Source organism: Astatotilapia calliptera, chromosome 7 (assembly GCF_900246225.1).
Source record: "Astatotilapia calliptera chromosome 7, fAstCal1.2, whole genome shotgun sequence".
NCBI lineage: Eukaryota > Metazoa > Chordata > Actinopteri > Cichliformes > Cichlidae > Astatotilapia > Astatotilapia calliptera.
In genome coordinates, this window is record NC_039308.1 from 34,073,602 (window position 1) to 34,092,080 (window position 18,479).

General features: G+C 37.2%; 1 protein-coding gene across 1 annotated transcript; it reads left to right on the plus strand.

Annotated features, from left to right (window-relative positions):
* The first annotated feature begins 5,493 nt into the window (after positions 1 to 5,493).
* Positions 5,494 to 16,997, plus strand: parm1 (prostate androgen-regulated mucin-like protein 1). The gene is made up of 4 exons (XM_026174465.1): positions 5,494 to 5,665; positions 8,951 to 9,637; positions 14,548 to 14,626; positions 15,030 to 16,997. The coding sequence occupies exons 1-4, from the start codon at positions 5,632 to 5,634 to the stop codon at positions 15,118 to 15,120; spliced, it is 891 nt and encodes a 296-aa protein (XP_026030250.1). The 5' UTR covers positions 5,494 to 5,631; the 3' UTR covers positions 15,121 to 16,997.
* Positions 16,998 to 18,479: the final 1,482 nt, after the last annotated feature.

The following is an 18,479-nucleotide window of genomic DNA, read 5'->3' on the forward strand; positions in this document are numbered from 1 at the left end:
TCTGTTACATTGTTAAAGCAATGATCATACTGCAGATTATATTATGCTGGTCAAATACTTTTTGTTCATCCCCACAGTGTCCACAATGTTCTGATGTTACAGCTCTAAACCTGTCATTGATTTACTCTCCTCCACCCTTCACATCACCTTGAAATGCTGAAATAAAGGTACATGTGGGGAACAATGTGTACAGCCCATATCTGGTTTTATGCCTCAGATAGTTTTTTCTAAAATAAAAAACATAAATATAAATTTCCTATAATACCATATTACTAGGTAGTATATTACTGACTAGATATGCCAAACTAAAGGAATGTAGAAACATATAAATGGTTTCTATATTAAAAATAGACCATGAAAAGCACAGACAGTGGCTGATGCAGACATTTTTCATTGTTTATAATGCTTGGTTTCACACTTAGTGTGTTACAACTTCACTCTTCTCCAAGACTAGCTGATGGACAAACACCAGCATGTAAAATGTTAACTGGTTGTACCACACATTTTTGATACTGTCAACATCTGATAACAGACGCTCACTTTAGGTAGGCGGGGTACATAATTTCCCTATAAGATTGCATTTCTGCTTCCTGGTCTCAGCTCTGGATAGTCATGGTTTGGGAGTTTGATAAATTTGGCCAAAGTTGTAGAAATGAGAGATGCAACAAGACAATATTCTCCACAGAAAATTTTCAAATTATCAATAAATCCTTTATTATTTTCGGGACACTACCTAGTCAGGCAGAGGTTGAAGGACGACAAGTGGGTATACCTGTCCTCGCTGCTGATATTGGGTTTTTTGCTCAATATTATTGACAAATAAATGAGGCCAAGTAATAACTAAACAGCACAATGACCTGGTCCCATGACATTCTGCCTATTAGCTTAGCACAACAAAAAGGCGCTCTCTCACCCAGGAAACACACAGTCGCAGAGAGGGCGCGCGTCACCCTGTAATCATGGCAACTGTAACGCTGCCGCCTGGAACAACAGAACAAAACCCAAACAGTCCTGACCCGCCACAATATGAAACAAGAAAATACCGCCGTGTAATCCATTTATTTCAACAAAGTAACTGTATTCTAAATACCACCTTTTTAAACTGTAACTGTAACGGAATACATTTACTCATATTTTGTATTTTAAATACGTAACGGCGGTACATGTACTCCGTTACTCCCCAACACTGACTACCAGCAATACTACCACAATACACATAAGACCAAAAGGTTCAACTCTTCTTTGATTCCCAAATTCAAACACTGTGGTATCACTGAGAGTTAAAAATGGCCCAAATTCTTTCAACTTCAATAAAATGTTCAGTGTGTCTGATCTCCCACATGTTACAATAAAGTAATAAAAAAGAAGATTTATGAAATTTAACGAGTTAGCTTGGAATGGAAAGTTAGCTTGCTCGTTGTAATCTATACACTCTGACTGAGGGATTGTTAAAACACTAAAAATTAAAACATGCAGCTCTATCATTTCAGACGTAAATGAAGGCAGAAAACTAAACAGCAGTAATGTTACTATGGTTACATTAGTTGGGGTAGCTAGCATATAATGGTGTGCTACCTGATGGCTAGCTACAGAGCTAAGGAAAGCGCTTTGGGTTCCTTGAAAAGCGCTATATAAATGCAATCCATTATTATTATTATAAGTGGGGGGTGAATGTTAGCTTTCTTCCTGTCAAAAAAAAGTTAATTTGAGAGTCCCCAATGGACAGAGACAAATGCAATCATATGGCGGGGAAAAGAATGGACCAAAGTTCAGTTAAGAGAACACCTGAGACAGTGTTGGGTGTAACGCGTTACTAAGTAACGCATTACTGTAATTACTTTTCCACTGAAAAAGTAGAGTAACTGATTACTGTTCATTTTTAGGCATTTTAATTACAGTTACTTACAATGTACTTGCGTTACATTGTAAAATAATTAAACTCGCTGAAGATCATTATTTAATTTCAATAATTTATCTTCTAAGATGTCGGACTCGGCTGAAGCGAGTGGCTGTTTTATGAAATGGACATACTCTTCACTTTTCTGAAACAAGCAGACAAGAATATTACAGTAATATGTAAGCTATCTCTTGGGGAGAAAAAACTATCGGCCGTTGTTAATAGCACGAGTAATCTACTGAAGCGCCTGACACAAGAGCATAGACGAACACTTGATCCTTGTTCATCATCCATGGATAACACCGCGGCAACTCCTGCTAAGCAGGCAAAACTAGATTTTACTTCAGCAGCACAGAAAGAGTCTGAAGGTGAGCTTAAAAAAATGATTGCATGCTACGTTATGGAAGAGATGCTACCGCTGCGTACAAAAAAGGTTAGGGACATCTGCTGTAGAGTCTCCGTCTTTTAAAAAAAAATATTTATTATTCGAAGAGTTTAATTTCTATTGTTTGTCCACTCAAGGTTTATAGGGATTTTAAAAAGTATTTAGTTAAATTACTTATTGAGTAATTAAGTTGCTTTTCAGACACACTAATTAGATAAATATTTTAAATACAATATTGATTAGTAATTAGTAATTAATTACTTTTTAAAAGTAACTTACCCAACACTGACCTGAGATGATCCGTTCCCAGCATGAGGTTAGTCAGTAATATCCTGCTGCATGGTCTGGATGACTGGCTATGAAAAAATCCTGATTCTCAGCGTCACCTACCCATACAAATATTATTGAATCCAAATCTTGATTATTCAAAACATCATAAATATTTAGTGCCTGGCAATCCATGAGCCTGTGGGCTGTAGTTAGACCATGAGGTTTTAAAAACTGAGATTAAAGATGCACGGCCCATTAACAGTGTTAATAAAAATCCAGAGAGGCCTACAGTGATCACAAATTATGTTTAAGGTCTTGTTTATATTAAACAAAACAAGATACAAAGCATTAGAAAACTTGTTAATAAATTCAGTGGGAGACTTGGACTTGAAATTTAAACATTTCTTTTCTTGACTATCTCACATGCACATATTATGAAACCATAGGGGAAGTTCTGAGTCATACTAGTTCTCTGACAGATTATATCTAAATCTAATGTGTCAGTCATCTAAAATTCTACAGGCCTTTATATTGAACATCACAGATGGCTCAGCTTATGGTGACCTTTTAGACTGATGCTGGGATATTGAAGTGTGGAATTCAGTAAGACATACAGTATTATGCAAACAATAGTATGCAATCCTAGACATACTTGCAAGAATGATGCTGATAAAAAAGACAAAAGGCTGACAGCATAGCTGGGCAGTATAAAAATTACAGACAACAGGATAATTAACAGTTGCACAACTTTACCTCTTTTGTGTAGAGCAATGCAGTACTATAAAAAAGTATTGAGTCACCCTTCATTTCTTTACATTTTGCTGGGAAAATAGGAAACATGTGCAGTGATTTATTGAAATGTAAAAATCAATAAATAACAATGTGGAATAACAGTTTACAAGGGGGAGTGGCCACAAGTCCATCTGACTTGTGCCCACTGGATTTTCAGTCCAGTTCTTGTTTAATCTGGCGTACCTCAAAATTTCTTTTCTGTCTTCTTGACGGTGCCTTCCTTCCATCGATACAGAACTGTATCACCTGAAGGCCCAGATGCATCTTTCATAGATAGTAGATAGGTTATTTTTTAGGCCTGCCACTTCGTCTTTTGACCCACGTTGCACATTATGCAAGGCATGCCAAATTTTCAGCAAACATCTCTTTGAGACTCACCTTGTTAGTACAAAATTATAAATGTATGTTCTTCAGACTGTGATATCTTTATCTGTTTTTCATAGATTCAACCAGTGGCAGATGTAGAAAATTTTAGATGGGGGAGGGGTGAAGGAGGGGCAAGAGGTCTAGGCAGGGTGGCACATACCTGTTCAGTGAAGTATGGGAAAAGCCCCTATATGTAAACGGAGTCAATTATCCACAAAAACACTTTAGGAGAGACCATGATACAATAAATAGTTTTAAGCTACAGATATCCGGTTGTTCAGTGATGATGCGACGAATCCTACTTCCGGGTCTAAAGTAGTCTGCGTTTAATATGGCTTTTGTGTTGTTAACATGTTTAATGTTATGTATTTTCTTCTATTTGATCTCAAAAAGCTCCTAAAACAGTCAGTGATCACTGTTGACCTCCCTCGGCTTTTATTACCGCTAATCATTTATTTAAGCTCAGTTTTTAAAACCTTAGGATGTAACTACAGCCCAGCCCATGCAGCAGTATATGAATGACTAACCTCGTATTGTGGATGGATTATCTCAGTTGTTCTCCTGGCTGAAGTTTGGTCCTTTTACAGCATCCTGCCATGCGATTACATTTGTTCCTGACCACTGAGAACACTCACGGTAACTTTTATCGAGTGGAAAAAAAAGTTAGCTTGTTTATATTATGCTAGCGTAGCTGTGTCGCTAGCGGTCACGCAGCACATCATTATATACCAGCTAGCCCAACTTCAGTAACCCTACAAACGTTACTGCTGTTTAGTTTTCTGTCTTCATTTATGCTGGAAGTGATAACAGAGCTGTACGTTTTAATTTGTTTCCAAAACCCCGCAGTCAGGACTTGCTATATTGTATTTAGATAGAAGCTAGCGAGCTAACTCCCTGCTAACTTCTAACTCCGTTAGATGTCATAAATTCCGTTTTCATGGATGCCTGGATGTTAAACTCAATTGTTACACCTGGTAGAGCAGAACGCTGATCATTTTATTAAAGATGAAAGACTTTAGACAGTTTTTCAACTCTCAGTAATGCCACAGTGATCGTTTGATATATGGACCTGCAGCGGAGTTTAGACCCAGACACGGCTAGTGACATCAGACTGAACAACCGGATTGGAACAAATGATGTCCTATAGTAACAACATCCTGAAGATACAATTAAAAACTGGTTCAGTCTTATTAAGTGGCTGAACAAAAACAAAATCAGCCAACGTCCAAACCTGGAGAACTATTACTCAGGACCACTTTTTAAAAAACATTACAAGTCTGACTCCTTGGAAGCATTGAGAGGTGGACGAAGACTTTCACACAGTATTTATTTGTTTTCACTGTTATTTCACACCTTTGAGTCTATAAGTATATCAACGCTGTTGTATATTATAAGCTTATCTGCTGGTTGAGAAGGCCTGAGCCATGTTTTAAATGTTTGTGCTGCTCTCTGCTGGTACAAAATAATAATTACAATTATCAATGGTTTAAGGTTTGATTAATTATTTACATATACACTAGCCCCAAATAAGATAGAATAAATGACACAGATATTCAAAACACAAGATTACAGCTAAGGCTTATTTTGTAATATACTAAAGTGACAAAACTTCATCTCCGAATTGTTACAGGCGTATCTTAGATCAAAAATGAAGATGAAGTCATTATAAAAAATCAAATACAGATGAATTTTGCAATTTCTAGTCAGACTTCCTGTCTTCGCTTGTTCATATTTTGATGAACACAGCCTCATGAGGTTTGAAAAGTGAAGTGACATCACGAAGCCTCGCCCCCCCAGGCTTTTATAATTAGTCACCTACAGTCACAAGCAGCCGTACACACTACAGCTTTCTACAGGGAGCAGAGAGCACAAAGCTACAGCCACAAAAGTGTTTGTGAAGACATACAGCTAAAGGAAAACTATGACGAGGGTCAGTCGTCAAACTCTGATAACATGTAAGTAAACATCAAAACAGGCTCCTTTCTGATTTACCTAGATCTGTTTTTAAGATAAAGGTCTTTAGTAAGTGATTGAAGAGCCCTGTGAACTATCATGTTTATTGTTAGTATTTTTTTAGATTATAAGTGCAGAAATTACTCCCTTCAGTAGCTGATCTGTAAATTATTTGAACTGAAGGTTCTTTGGTGAAATCAGCCTTTGCAGTGTTTTTAAAATGCCTCTTTTCACTGGTTCAAATAGCTTGTTAGAAGTGAACTTTCAGTGTAAGAAGGTTAAACTCAGACCTGCTAGAAGTTACACAACACAATGCTTTTTCAGTGTTTGATTTGTTAAGGAAGTAAATGACACATTTCTACCGGTCTAAACTGAGTGATGATGACATGTGGTGCTAAAGCTCTCAGACAGGAAATGTGTTGTTTTTTTTCTTTTTTTGACTCAACACTATTTTGGAACCTTTGGGTTGAATCTTTATCACAAAGTACTGCATCATCACTTTAATGTTTCTTTCTCCCACTGGTGATAAGTAGATAGTTTATTTTCATTAGATTCTCTTTTTTAAATTAAACTTTTAAAATTGTGATCAAACAACTATAATCGAAGGAGGAAAGAAATAATACATTCGTCATACTAGATCCCTGCTCTGACTTCCTTTACGTTGACAGAAACGCTGATGGCAAGACTGTGTCTGTGATGAAATATGTACTACACAGACTGTAAACGTTCAGCCTTTCTGGTCTTTTATTCATGTTAAATTTCAAATCAAAAGATGGGGAGAGCTTTTTTTTTTCATGGTTCTGCCAGATAAATTATCATGACTAACCATGACCAACTACATTCTGATTGCACAATGGTAGTGGTCAAAGAGGTATGAAATATACAGTCCCGGTCAAAAGTTTAAGATCATATTTTGCATGGTTGGATCTTAACAAGGTTCCAAGTAGAGCTTCAACATGCAACAAGAAGAAATGGTAGTGAGACAAAACATTTTTTGAGCATGCAATTTATTGAAAATAATGCTTAAACCGAAACAGTCTGTTTTACAGCTGATCAATAGTTTAGGACCACATCCCTTTAAAAGGCCAAATCTGTGCAAATGTGGATTCATTGTCATTTTCTGTCAGGTAGTCACACTGTCATGACGTACTGATGGCAAAGGCAAAAAAACTTTCCCTTTTTGAATGTGGTGTTATTGTTGAACTGCATAAGCAGGGTCTCTCGCAGCGCACAATCCCTGCTGATGTGGGACGCAATAAGAAAGTCATTTGGGACTTCTTAAATGATCCTGAGGGTTATGGAACAAAGTCAAGTGGAAGACCCCAAAAAATTTCACTAGCACTGAGCCAGAGGATCCAACTGGCTGTCTGTCAAGACACTGGACAATCCCCAAACCAAATTAAGGCAGTTACTGGTGCAGACTGCAGCCCCATAACCATCAGACGGCATCGGAGACTGAAGGGCTTCAAAAACAAAAAACGTCTACAAAGGCCTCGTCTCCTTGAACGCCACAGAACCGATCATTTAGACTTTGCAAGAGTGCACCAAACATGGGACAATGAAAGATGGAAGAAAGTTTTATTCTCTTATGAGAAAAATTTAACCTTCATGGCCCTGATGGTTTCCAGTGTTACTGGCAAGACAAGCAGATCCCACCTGAGATGTTTTCTACATGCCACAACAGAGCTTCAGGAGGTGCAGGGGCATCAAACGGCTGCTGGCTATGTCCAAATGTTGCAGAGAGCATTCCTCATGACTGATGGCCCTCATCTGTGCAGTAACGAATGGGGTTTTTCAACAGGACAACGCTACAGTACACAGAACAAGGGACTATATCCAGGAGAATAACATTGCTCTTTTGGACCATCCTGCATGTTCCCCTGATCTAAATCCAATTGAGAACCTTTGGGGATAACAGGGTTTTTTTTAGGTGTGGTCCTAAACTTTTGATCAGCTGTAAAACGGACTGTTTTGGTTTAAGCGTTGTATTCAATAAATTGCATGCTCAGAAAAATATTTTGTCTCACTCCCATTTCTTCTTCTTGCATGTTGAAGCTCTATATGGAACCTTGTTGAGATCCAACCATGCAAAGTATGATTTTGTGCCATTTTTCAAGTGGTCTTAAACTTTTGATGGGGACTGTATATATAAAAGCTGGAGTTGTGCAAAATTAATTGACTTCAATCCGACTAAGCAAGTGAGATACTGTTCATACCTAAGTGACATTAGAACTACCTTAAATTTAAAAAAGTGCAGTCTGACAGTTTTGCGATCAGTTTTAGCCTACAGGACATTAGAAAGAATGTAAGGTCTTCCCCCTTTAGCTTCAGACCTGGAGGCCTAAATTAATCTTTTATATGTAGTTAATGGGTTTATTATATAATTAACATAGTTTAGCGCATGCAAACTCACCGTCTTTAGTCCTTGAAAACAGCTCAGTGTTGTATTTGCCAAAACACCCAAACTGTTTCACAAAAAAGATCAATACTTTCAGTAATAGATGCTTTCAACTTCTCTCTAATTTTCCAAGAGGTCACCAAAGATGAAGCTACACATTTGATTTGTCACTGATGTTACACCAGATCCCCTTCCTGATGCAACCCTACTATATAGCCAGGGTTGGGACCAGTACTGTTAGTATGAGCCTGTAAACAAATAAAAACAGCTTCCAAAATGTACCTTTAATTGACACGAGTTCAATAAACTCCAAATAAAGCTGCACACTATATTTTTTTAACTAAATATCAGTCAGAGAAGTAAATAAAATCAATAACCTATAAAACTATATACAACCTAAATCAGATTGCATGAATTCCAAAAGCAGAAGACTTTCCAGGAAGCACACATGTTGCAAATTTAAATGTTAGAGATCCTGCAACTGGCGTTTGGGCTGTGTAGGGGTCTCTCTCTTCCGGAAGATGATTGAATAAAAAGAAATATAAATGTTTTAACACACTATGAGTCAGTTTTCTCTGTTCCATCACGGGGACACAAGAATCGGGGTTAATACTACCTAACTCTAATTTCTATTTGGAAATTCATTTAACACCAAGAACTTTCAGTGTGACACTCTACTTATCAGCTAAAACATTCTCAATCCTACCTGGTACATATGGAAGGGGTCCACGTTACTATCGATTTCTAAAGCTCCGAAATACTAGTTTACCATCATTTTAAGAGAGAAAAGAAAGGACAGGAAAATTCCAAAGTCTACATTCGAAAGCAGGAGGAATGTCATATATCACATTCTCACCACCTTACAAAAATCTCCTGTCTTGAATTGCAGGTCTGCTGTTATTCTGTGCAGTAACAAAACAGATAGTAACCTCCACAGCACCACCTTCAACTTCTGCAAGCCTTAACGAGACATCAACAGCAGGTGTCACTGAAAACACCAGCACCACTGACCTCACCCAAAGCACCAACACAGCCACTACTCCCACAAGCACCACCACCCAAACAAACAGCACCACTGACATCGCCCAAAACACCAGCACAGCCATTACTTCCACAAGCGCCACCCAAACAAACAGCACCACTGACATCGCCCAAAACACCAGCACAGCCATTACTCCCACAAGCGCCACCCAAACAAACAGCACCACTGACATTGCCCAAAACACCAGCACAGCCATTACTCCCACAAGCGCCACCCAAACAAACAGCACCACTGACATCGCTCAAAGCACCAGCACAGCCATTACTCCCACGAGCGCCACCCAAACAAACAGCACCACTGACATCGCCCAAAACACCAGCACAGCCATTACTCCCACGAGCGCCACCCAAACATACAGCACCACCGACATCGCCCAAACCACCAACACAACAATCACCTTAAGCACTTTAAATGCAAGTATTCAAACAATCCGAGAAACTACTACCACTCCTGGATTCACCACCCCTCCAAGATCCACCACGAAGGGTACCACTGTGGGGCAAGATGAACACAAGCCCAAAGGTCTAAGCTCAGGTATGGAGTATTGCTCAGATATAGTTATCCTTTCTGTTTCATGCATTTCCTTTCCTTTCCCAATCGATCCCACAACAATTCTGCTACATGACATTAAGTCGGAAACCAGTGTATCTTCACTGACAAGAGGACATCAAGACTGAAAAATGTCATCTAACATCAAAAGCCTGAATGCAAAAATGGTATCAATAACCAGAGCTTGATTAGACAGTATCATGTAGATTTTTATCATAGTTTAGCATAGAAGCATTACATTATTACTAATTAGTTATAAATAGAAATCTGATCTAAAAAAAATGTATAGTTTATCCTCTTGGCACCATGAAAGCTGACAAACTGCCAGTTAGTTGAGTTGAGTTACTGTTGCCTTCCTTTTCACTTGATGCAGTCTTGCTATTTTCTTCTGACCTCTGGGATTAACAAGGTATTTTCACCTAGAGTTACTGCTCACTGGGCCATTTTTGGACCATTCTCTGTAAACCTTTGAACAGATGGTTGTGTGGGAAAATCCCAACAGATCAGCAGTTTCTGAGATTCTCAGATCAGCCCATCTGCCACCAACAACCATGCTACATTCAAATCACTAAAATCCTCTTTCTTCACCCTGCTTATGCTCAGTTTGAACTTCTGCATGTCGTCTTGACCATGTCTACATATTGAAATGCATTGAGCTCCCATCATATGATAGATTAGATGATTTGTGTTAGTGAGCAGTTGAACAGGTCTACCTAATAAGTGCCCAGTGTTAAAAATGGTATACCCAAACTCATAACTCCTAAAATGTCAAACTCAGTAGGATTAAAGGTAACACTTTATAAAAATGACCCAAGAGCAAGGCCTCAATGCTCATATAATTAAATGGAATTTCAATGTATTGTGTTTAAAATTATGTAATTATATTTAACTAAAAATACAGGTAGCTACACTCAAATAAGGGGGAAAGCAAGGAAAAATTATAATGTAATTTAAAAAAATGGATAACAGAATATATATTGTGCACATAAAATAATGAATATTAAATAAAGATGTTTAAAAAATAAGCATAAAAAATGGAAAGATTAAGGCCTGCACCCCTCCAAAAATACAGCAAAGGATGACAGATGGAAAATATTATTTGTTTCCTTAAAATTTCCTCCAAAATACCATAAACATAGCATTTAAAACTACTTACAATGTAATTTATGTCTCCTTTCCAGTAAAATACATGAAATTATGCACTTAAAATTACTTACACACCTCTGAAATTTACTTATAGTGTAGGGTTTTTGTTTGTTTGTTTCTTGCAAAACTTGTTCTTATTCAAGTGTCTCCAAGTAGCTGATAATTAATCAGACATATCACGTAAAGTAAAGTAAGGAAGTATACTCAATGTTTATCATATATAATTTATTACTTCTTCTTCTTTTTTTGATAACACTAACCTGTAGTTTGGATGCTACAACATTTACCTGAGACACTGCCACATATTTGATCAGATAGTACCACATTACACTGCACCAAAACTTGTTACCCAAGTACCTGCCCTTTCTAGACAACTCTGTGTTTATTGCAGATGCTCTGTCAAGACACCCACTGTGTGTTCCCTTGAAATGATAAATTATTTTCTTATCTTTATTGTACTCCTTCAGATATCTCTAGTATGCAAGTCACTCATTAACTTTTGGTTTTAATCAAAGAATAGTTACAGTATACTGCCAGTAAAGGGCACGTACTCTAACAAAATGACTGGTGTCTGACCTGAATCTGATGTAAACCAGCTGTCTGTCTATAACACCCGAATGTAAATATCAGCGAATGTGTTGAACATAGGATTTACAAACACAGTGGCACAGGTACTCATAGTTCTTTTGTTAAATGAGCAAAGTGAAAGCATGCAATACTCATGCACTACCCCAGCCCTTCTGTTGCCTGTCTGTGACTGACCTCTTTTCAGCGTGGTTTAGTCTGTGGTTAATATGTGAACAGTTTCCTTTCACGCTTCCTTGTTTACTTCATAGTAAAGTCCTTACCAGCTAAATAAATGCTAGTTCTTTCTCTGCTTATTCACTAAGTGTACAATATCCAGTCATTATCATCACTTTCAGATCACATTATAAGGTATACTAAAACATTCTTTACGTTACTTCATGGGCATTTGGACCATCTAATCTCATTAAAGCCAAAATAACTTTAAGAGATTTATAGCAAAGAAGAATAGTTTTCCACAAATGGGAACCTACTGCTTATTTCCCGTTATCATTGGCTAGTGCACCTGATAATGTATGTCATTTCATGTCATTCCCTTTGGTTCATTTCATATGAATCATCTGGTTACTTAAAAAGGCCCAGAAAGTATGGTGATCATTTATGAGCAGTTACACATTTTTCAACACCAATAACACCTAAACTAAAAGTTTGTATTTAAAAAATAAATAAATAAAAATTTGCAGGTCATGATCAGTTCCAAATGGTGATTTGTGTTGTCAAAGAATCTTCACTGCTCAGTTACAGTCCATTCTTTGGAAAATAACAGAATGCATTTTCAGTGTCTATTTCCAAAGCGTGCCACCTATCAAAGGTTTAAAGACTCAGTTCAAAGATCAGACAGCTTTCTGATAAACTGAGGCACATAGTCAGCAATAAGCAGGTCATTTAATGTTGAAATTAAGGCTAGTAAGAGTATTAAGAGCAGCCTTGTTTATCAAGGAAGTGTTTATTGATTATCGCTGAATATTTTTCTAGGCTGTGCCACCAACAAATAGAAACATAAGATCCTTGAGGTGGGCTGATTTCATCCAGTTTCTCACATGGAGATTACTTATCAAAACTAAAGCTCAAAGATCAGTTACTTTAGACATTGGGAATTATCTTAAGAATTATCTTAAGTTCATAGTACACTGTGCCACAAAATGGCCACCACCTCTCGAGACTTTTAGCTTATCTCTGCATAGTCAGTACAGTCGGCTGAGGCCACTGACATACTTAAACATCAGGTGTGTTCAGTTGATGGGAAAAACACATTTTATGAATCCCAAATGAAGAATCATTCAATAAAGTTTTCAATACACTTTAGACTGATTGATTTTAGCTTGTTGGCGGTGTGGCTCTTTGGTTAGTGCTTTCCTGATACATCAGTCGATTGAGTTCGGGTTGATTTCAACTGTAATTTACAGAGTCCTTTAACCTTTTGTTGATTGCTATTTTTAAAACAGCTGCCCAGTTGTTTAGTTTATGACCAAACACATGCACAAAAAGCCTATATATTTAGGCTGTATTCACATTAAGTAATTTATACTTAGCTGAAGAATCTGAACAGTAAACATAACTCTGACCACCAGTTTTTTCAAATTTAGTGTGATTACTGCATATTATGTGTGCGCACGGTTAACCCTACTTTGTCCTGGCCCATTGAAAAGGTCAGACCAGGCAGGGTTTGGTTTGACTTAAGAACAGTGCACATGTAGTGTGATTGCTAACCACTCCATTGAACTCTTTCAAACCAATATAAAAAGTAAACTAATAAACTGGAGTGAACTAAAGAAGGAACTCACAATCTAGTTACTAGGAACCATAAAGCAGAAGGGGAAAAAAAGAACATTTACAACTTTGAGTTTACAAGCAAACCATGATACACAAGGACGCACACAGCAAATGGGGACGATGCGACAATAAGAAGAGGAAGACTGAGGATAACGAGTGGATGGGAAACAGGGGGAAACACACCTAGAACTAACCAGTTAGCAAATGTACAAGTAGAAGTACAACTACTACATCTAAAAATACTCCAGTAATAGTTGAAGTACTGATCTAACTTATTTCTCAGGTAAAAGTAAAAAAGTACAGGCTCTGGAATTTACTCCAAGCAAGAAAGTAAAAAGCGTTTTTTATTTTTATTTTTGTGCAATGCTAACTGAACCTTCAGCTAGATTTAACATAATGAATAAATAATATCAGTAGATGAGAAAACAAAATTTAGTCTAACTTTTTAAAATTCTAACTATACTCAATTTGAATCTAAAGAAAAAGAAGGAAAAAAAATCTATATATTCTGTTGCCTACATTGTAGAGGGTGACTTTGCCTCTAAACAGGCAAATGTGTATAATCAGGGGTTTAATTGGGTCACACACTGTTCTTTACTTTAAACCCATCACAGTAGAGCAAACTAACCGGTTTATCCTCCACTAACCTGCAGAGAATTTTCATGCAGCCTTTAAATAACAGTTAGTCTACTTCAGTTTAATTTAAAAGCATGTTTTACAAAATAAAATAAAAAACAACCAAAAACCATAATGTCACATGTACTGATTTAAAAACATGAGGACTTATGAAACTGACCTTTGTGGATTACAGTGTTGGACCCAAATCCGCCACAAACTTCACAAAGGAACACACACTAAAATACACATGCACTTCAACAAAGGGAAGACAGGACTATTTATACACAGAATTGACTGGGAGTGACAAACAGGTGAGGAAAGAGATACAGGTGACAAAAAGTGAATGCACATCAGGGAAGGGCCGACAGGAAGAAAAACTAACACAGAACATTAAAGAAACTAACCTTCATAGTAAAACAGGAAATGACGGAAAGAGACGAACAAAAAAGAATTTCAAGGAAACACAAATGGGTTGAGGCTTAAGGACAGAGTGAGACAGATGGAGGCACAACTAGAAACAGGAGTCAGGAGTGTACTAAGATAATAAAATAAGAAACACAAAATAGAAAAAACAAACAAACAGTTAAACACCATTAAAAAAAGAAAAAAAGAGACTCAATAACAAGAATGATCAAAACAGGAAGTGACAAACCCAAGTGAAACCAAACAGGAAACAATAAAAACCTGAAGGCAAGTCAAACTCCTGGACTCAAACCACAGACTATAAGAGGAACCCTTAGACTTATTGTCTATTTCTTTGTTCTTTTCTCCAGGAAGTATTGCAGCCATCGTTTCTTTATTCATTGTATTGGTTCTCGTTGTGTTGGGAGGGCTCTACTACTACAAGATCAGGTGAGTCAACTTGTGTTATAGAAGCTGAATGCTCATAGTTCATAGCCAAATTTGATTGTACCAGTCAGATGATTTCATTTCTCCAAGCAGCCCCCATATGTGTCACCAAAAGGATAGTTCCCAGGGGATTGATCCTTTGTCAGTCGTGCTCTAAAATTTTTTTTTTTTCCATTGATGGTATAAAAGATGGCTTCCAGATCTAAATAGTAAAGCTAACCTAGAAGTGTGTCTGTGGTTGAGAAATTAACTCAGTCAGTCATTAGATTCAGGTCACATTAAGTAGCAAAATAACTGCCCATAGAAATTTCTGATCACTGTAAGAGTGAGAAAGGTCAACCCCTCACTGAAGTGTTTGGAACACTGCTTCTCTCACTCCGTTTCGTCTTTGTATTTTCTGTTTCAGACGGACAAACTACGGCCGTCTCCTGGACAGCCAAGATTACGGCATGACAGGAAACTTCAACAACCCAATGTATGACCCCTATGATGCTTGACCTCTGATCCCAGAGAAATCCAAAGTCCTGCAGGCAGAGCCAGTCTGATCAGAATGTGCTAACAGTATGTGAATGATGACTTCACGCTGGTCAGATTTTTCAAGTGTTAGCTAGACATCGAGCCAGTCACGCCACTGCTCGAATGCACTGAATTTCTCGAACTGCTATTGTATTTCCAATGTGACAAAAAAGTATTTATTTCAAATAATAGCAGCTACTAGCATTTTCTCAGGTACCTTTTCAAAGAGCTTTAGCTTCATGAACTCTCATATATGATCACATTTCTAAGAGTGGAAAGTCACAGGTTATCTAGTGTGTTTGTACAGGTGTTATGACTTTTCTCAGTGAAGATCAGCTCCAGTGTAACATTACAAGAGACACTGAAAAAACACGGACGGTAGCAAATAATAAAGAGCCAGCAGAGAAACCTTTCCAATGTGCCAATAAAGTGATGAGAAAAGCTTTTGATCATTATACAATTTTCATAATAATTTTGATTTATAGAAAAGTGAGATATATCGCAAATCTAAGATGGAGACACGTTTTAACAACTCCAGGTGTCCATGTTAAGTGAAGTAAATATAGTCATTTAGATAAAATGTTTTAGCTTTATTAGTTTTTCTTATTGTGTGTGTAAAAGTGTCAAACTGAATGATGTAAAGGAAGAGAGTGACCAGCCTTTGAAAGGAGGGTACAAGGTTTAATTCTTTAATTGTATTCAAAAAGCTAAAAGATGCATTTTTTGTATTAAACATCTTGTGTGCCCTCAGTAAAACACATAATAAGGTGTTACCTCTCTCTCAAACCTGATCAGCTGCATCTGCCATATTTGAGTGACATTTTAATTACTAGATTCTGTGTTGAGATGTGGTTTGTTTTCATATTTCTGGGATATTTCTGTCGTCAGCCAGGCTGCTGTTTTGACTGTTTGTATATTTTAATGAGCTCGATAGATGTGTGTTTGTGAATAAATTGGTGAATAAAGGTGATTAAAGTCAGTGTTATCACCATTATGGCAACAGCAATCTGAGTGATGTTGTGGAAAATGTAGAAGCTAAACCCAGCGCACTTTAATGCTTCAGACTTTTCAGCTGTGGAGTATACAGAAGAAGTACTGCAGCTATCTAAACACAAAAGCATGATGGCAGTAATTATCTGAAACCAATAAAATGGCACGACAACACAGCATGTGTAGCACACGCACACAAATGCTGACATTCGGTGTGATGTCTTCATCTCTTTGCCCAGCAGACTGCAGAGCATTTATTAGTGGAAGCTTTAATAATAGTCCTGCCATCACTGCCATCCCATCCAAACTGCTTCCATGCTTCCTCTTTCTCTCATGGTTTCCCATGAAATCCTCCTCCCACACCCACACACAGCTTGTCTGTGTCATTTCGTTAGTCCATCTTCTTCTTTAATAATTTCCACAGAAGCTCTGAAAAGGTCAAATTCTGTCCATTATAAATGTTTATTTCTGCTGTAAATCTAGTTATTTTAAGAGAGGAGTCTGTGGGGATTGATTCAAATGGCCACTAAAGGAAATGCAGTTTTGGGCATCACAGCACTGACCGCATTTTTTAGCCCCAGAGATTGCCTCTTCGCTCAAAATAGAGTACTTGCGACTATTCTGTTTCCTTTGCTACATGACACCCATTTTCCCGAAATGCTGTACAGGGCTGTCTAGAGGAAAGACTGGAGGAAATCTGGTGGAAAGAAGGCCTGTGATTCACAAATTCGAGTAATGGAGCATTTTGCAGGGAAATCATTCCGATTTTACTTTAAACAATTCTAATCTAAAGCTGCAAAGTTACAAGTAGTTGCAGATGAAGGAATATTTCTTCCCAACCCAATAAATAAAGCAACATAAAATGGAATTCTTGAGTACATGAAGTATTTTTTTAACGTTTTTTCTTTAAATGTGAAACTAATAATAGAACAGGACGAGAGAAGGGAAAACAGTGTATGCAAAATAAACAAAAGACAGGTTAGTTGAATGTGTGTGATGTGTGATTTGTAACTGGATTGGCTACATATGTGTGTGATAAAGAAAAATGAATTCAAATGAATAATAATTTTAACTTTAATCATCATTATTATTATCATCCTCCTCCATTGTTGTGATCATAACAACACCAACCTGATCATGTGTGTATTATCATATAAATGGATATTTATATTTTGAAGTGATATATTTATGTATGAGGTTCTAGAAAGTATATGAAAGTAAAGCTTATATAGATATTTTATATTGTAAAGATAGAGGAAAAAGAAAAAACTGAAGTACAGCATTTGAAATGTATTTTATTATACCACCTCTCTGTCATCATTGCCGGGCAGCAGCAGTAATAATAGAGGGAGCAGAGTCCTGTGCTGCACTGTTATTATCAGGCTCTAAATACTCCAGGCAGTGTGTATATGTGTGTGTCCTTTATAATTACCATTATTTACATTAGAAATCAGAAACATCTGGATAAGAAGTAAGAACTACAACGACTTAAACTTACCATTTGAATATGAGCCACAGCGTATCACTCACACTAATCATTCAGACATGTAATTTGAGCAGTTCAGTGTCAGTACACAGCAAATACTGAGCTGTTGATTTGTCCTGGATATTAAGATGGTTTAGGTTCATTTACCGCCTTCATCAAACATAGAAAGTGCCAGGCTCTGACAACAGGAAGTAACCCTTTGCTCTCTCACGCTTCATTGCAACAGTTTGGAAACCACAGGCTGATAAACTGCAAAATGAACAATAACAGGGAGGCTATGGATGAAACAGAGATTACGTCTTTCCTTCCTATTAAATTCTGCATTACAAAGTTTGACAAATAAGAATTAAATGGGCGAAATTTAAAGATCGGAATTTAAAAAATCCTGTAACAATATTGAGCTTTGAATAGAAAAACCTGTTTATTATTTCTGACATACTTGAGTCCTTAAAAGGACCAAATCCAGAATGAAAAGCATGAGGAACATGAACCTGCAGGCATCATTTTTGAGAAAAACAGTACATTTTAACTTCAAAACCACCAAAAAGCTGCATTCGCCCACTCACTCATAAGAGATGCGCTAACAACTAAGAACAGAAAACCACGGTTTGAACTTTAGTTTCATTTAAGAGGAAAAACAGGAGGAGGTTTCATTTTCGACCTAACTGGAGCACTTTTGCCCACTGAAGCTTCACTGCATCTGGTTTCAGCAGTTTTAACTTCAGGACCATGAGCTCAGTTTGGTGTCTGAAAAACAGGTGGGTGTATAAAAATGTGTTTCATTCATATAAACTAAACTGTGGTGATGCTAGAAAAGGAGCAAATCGTGCAAAGTTTTAACTTTGTATGATTTTAAGATTCTCT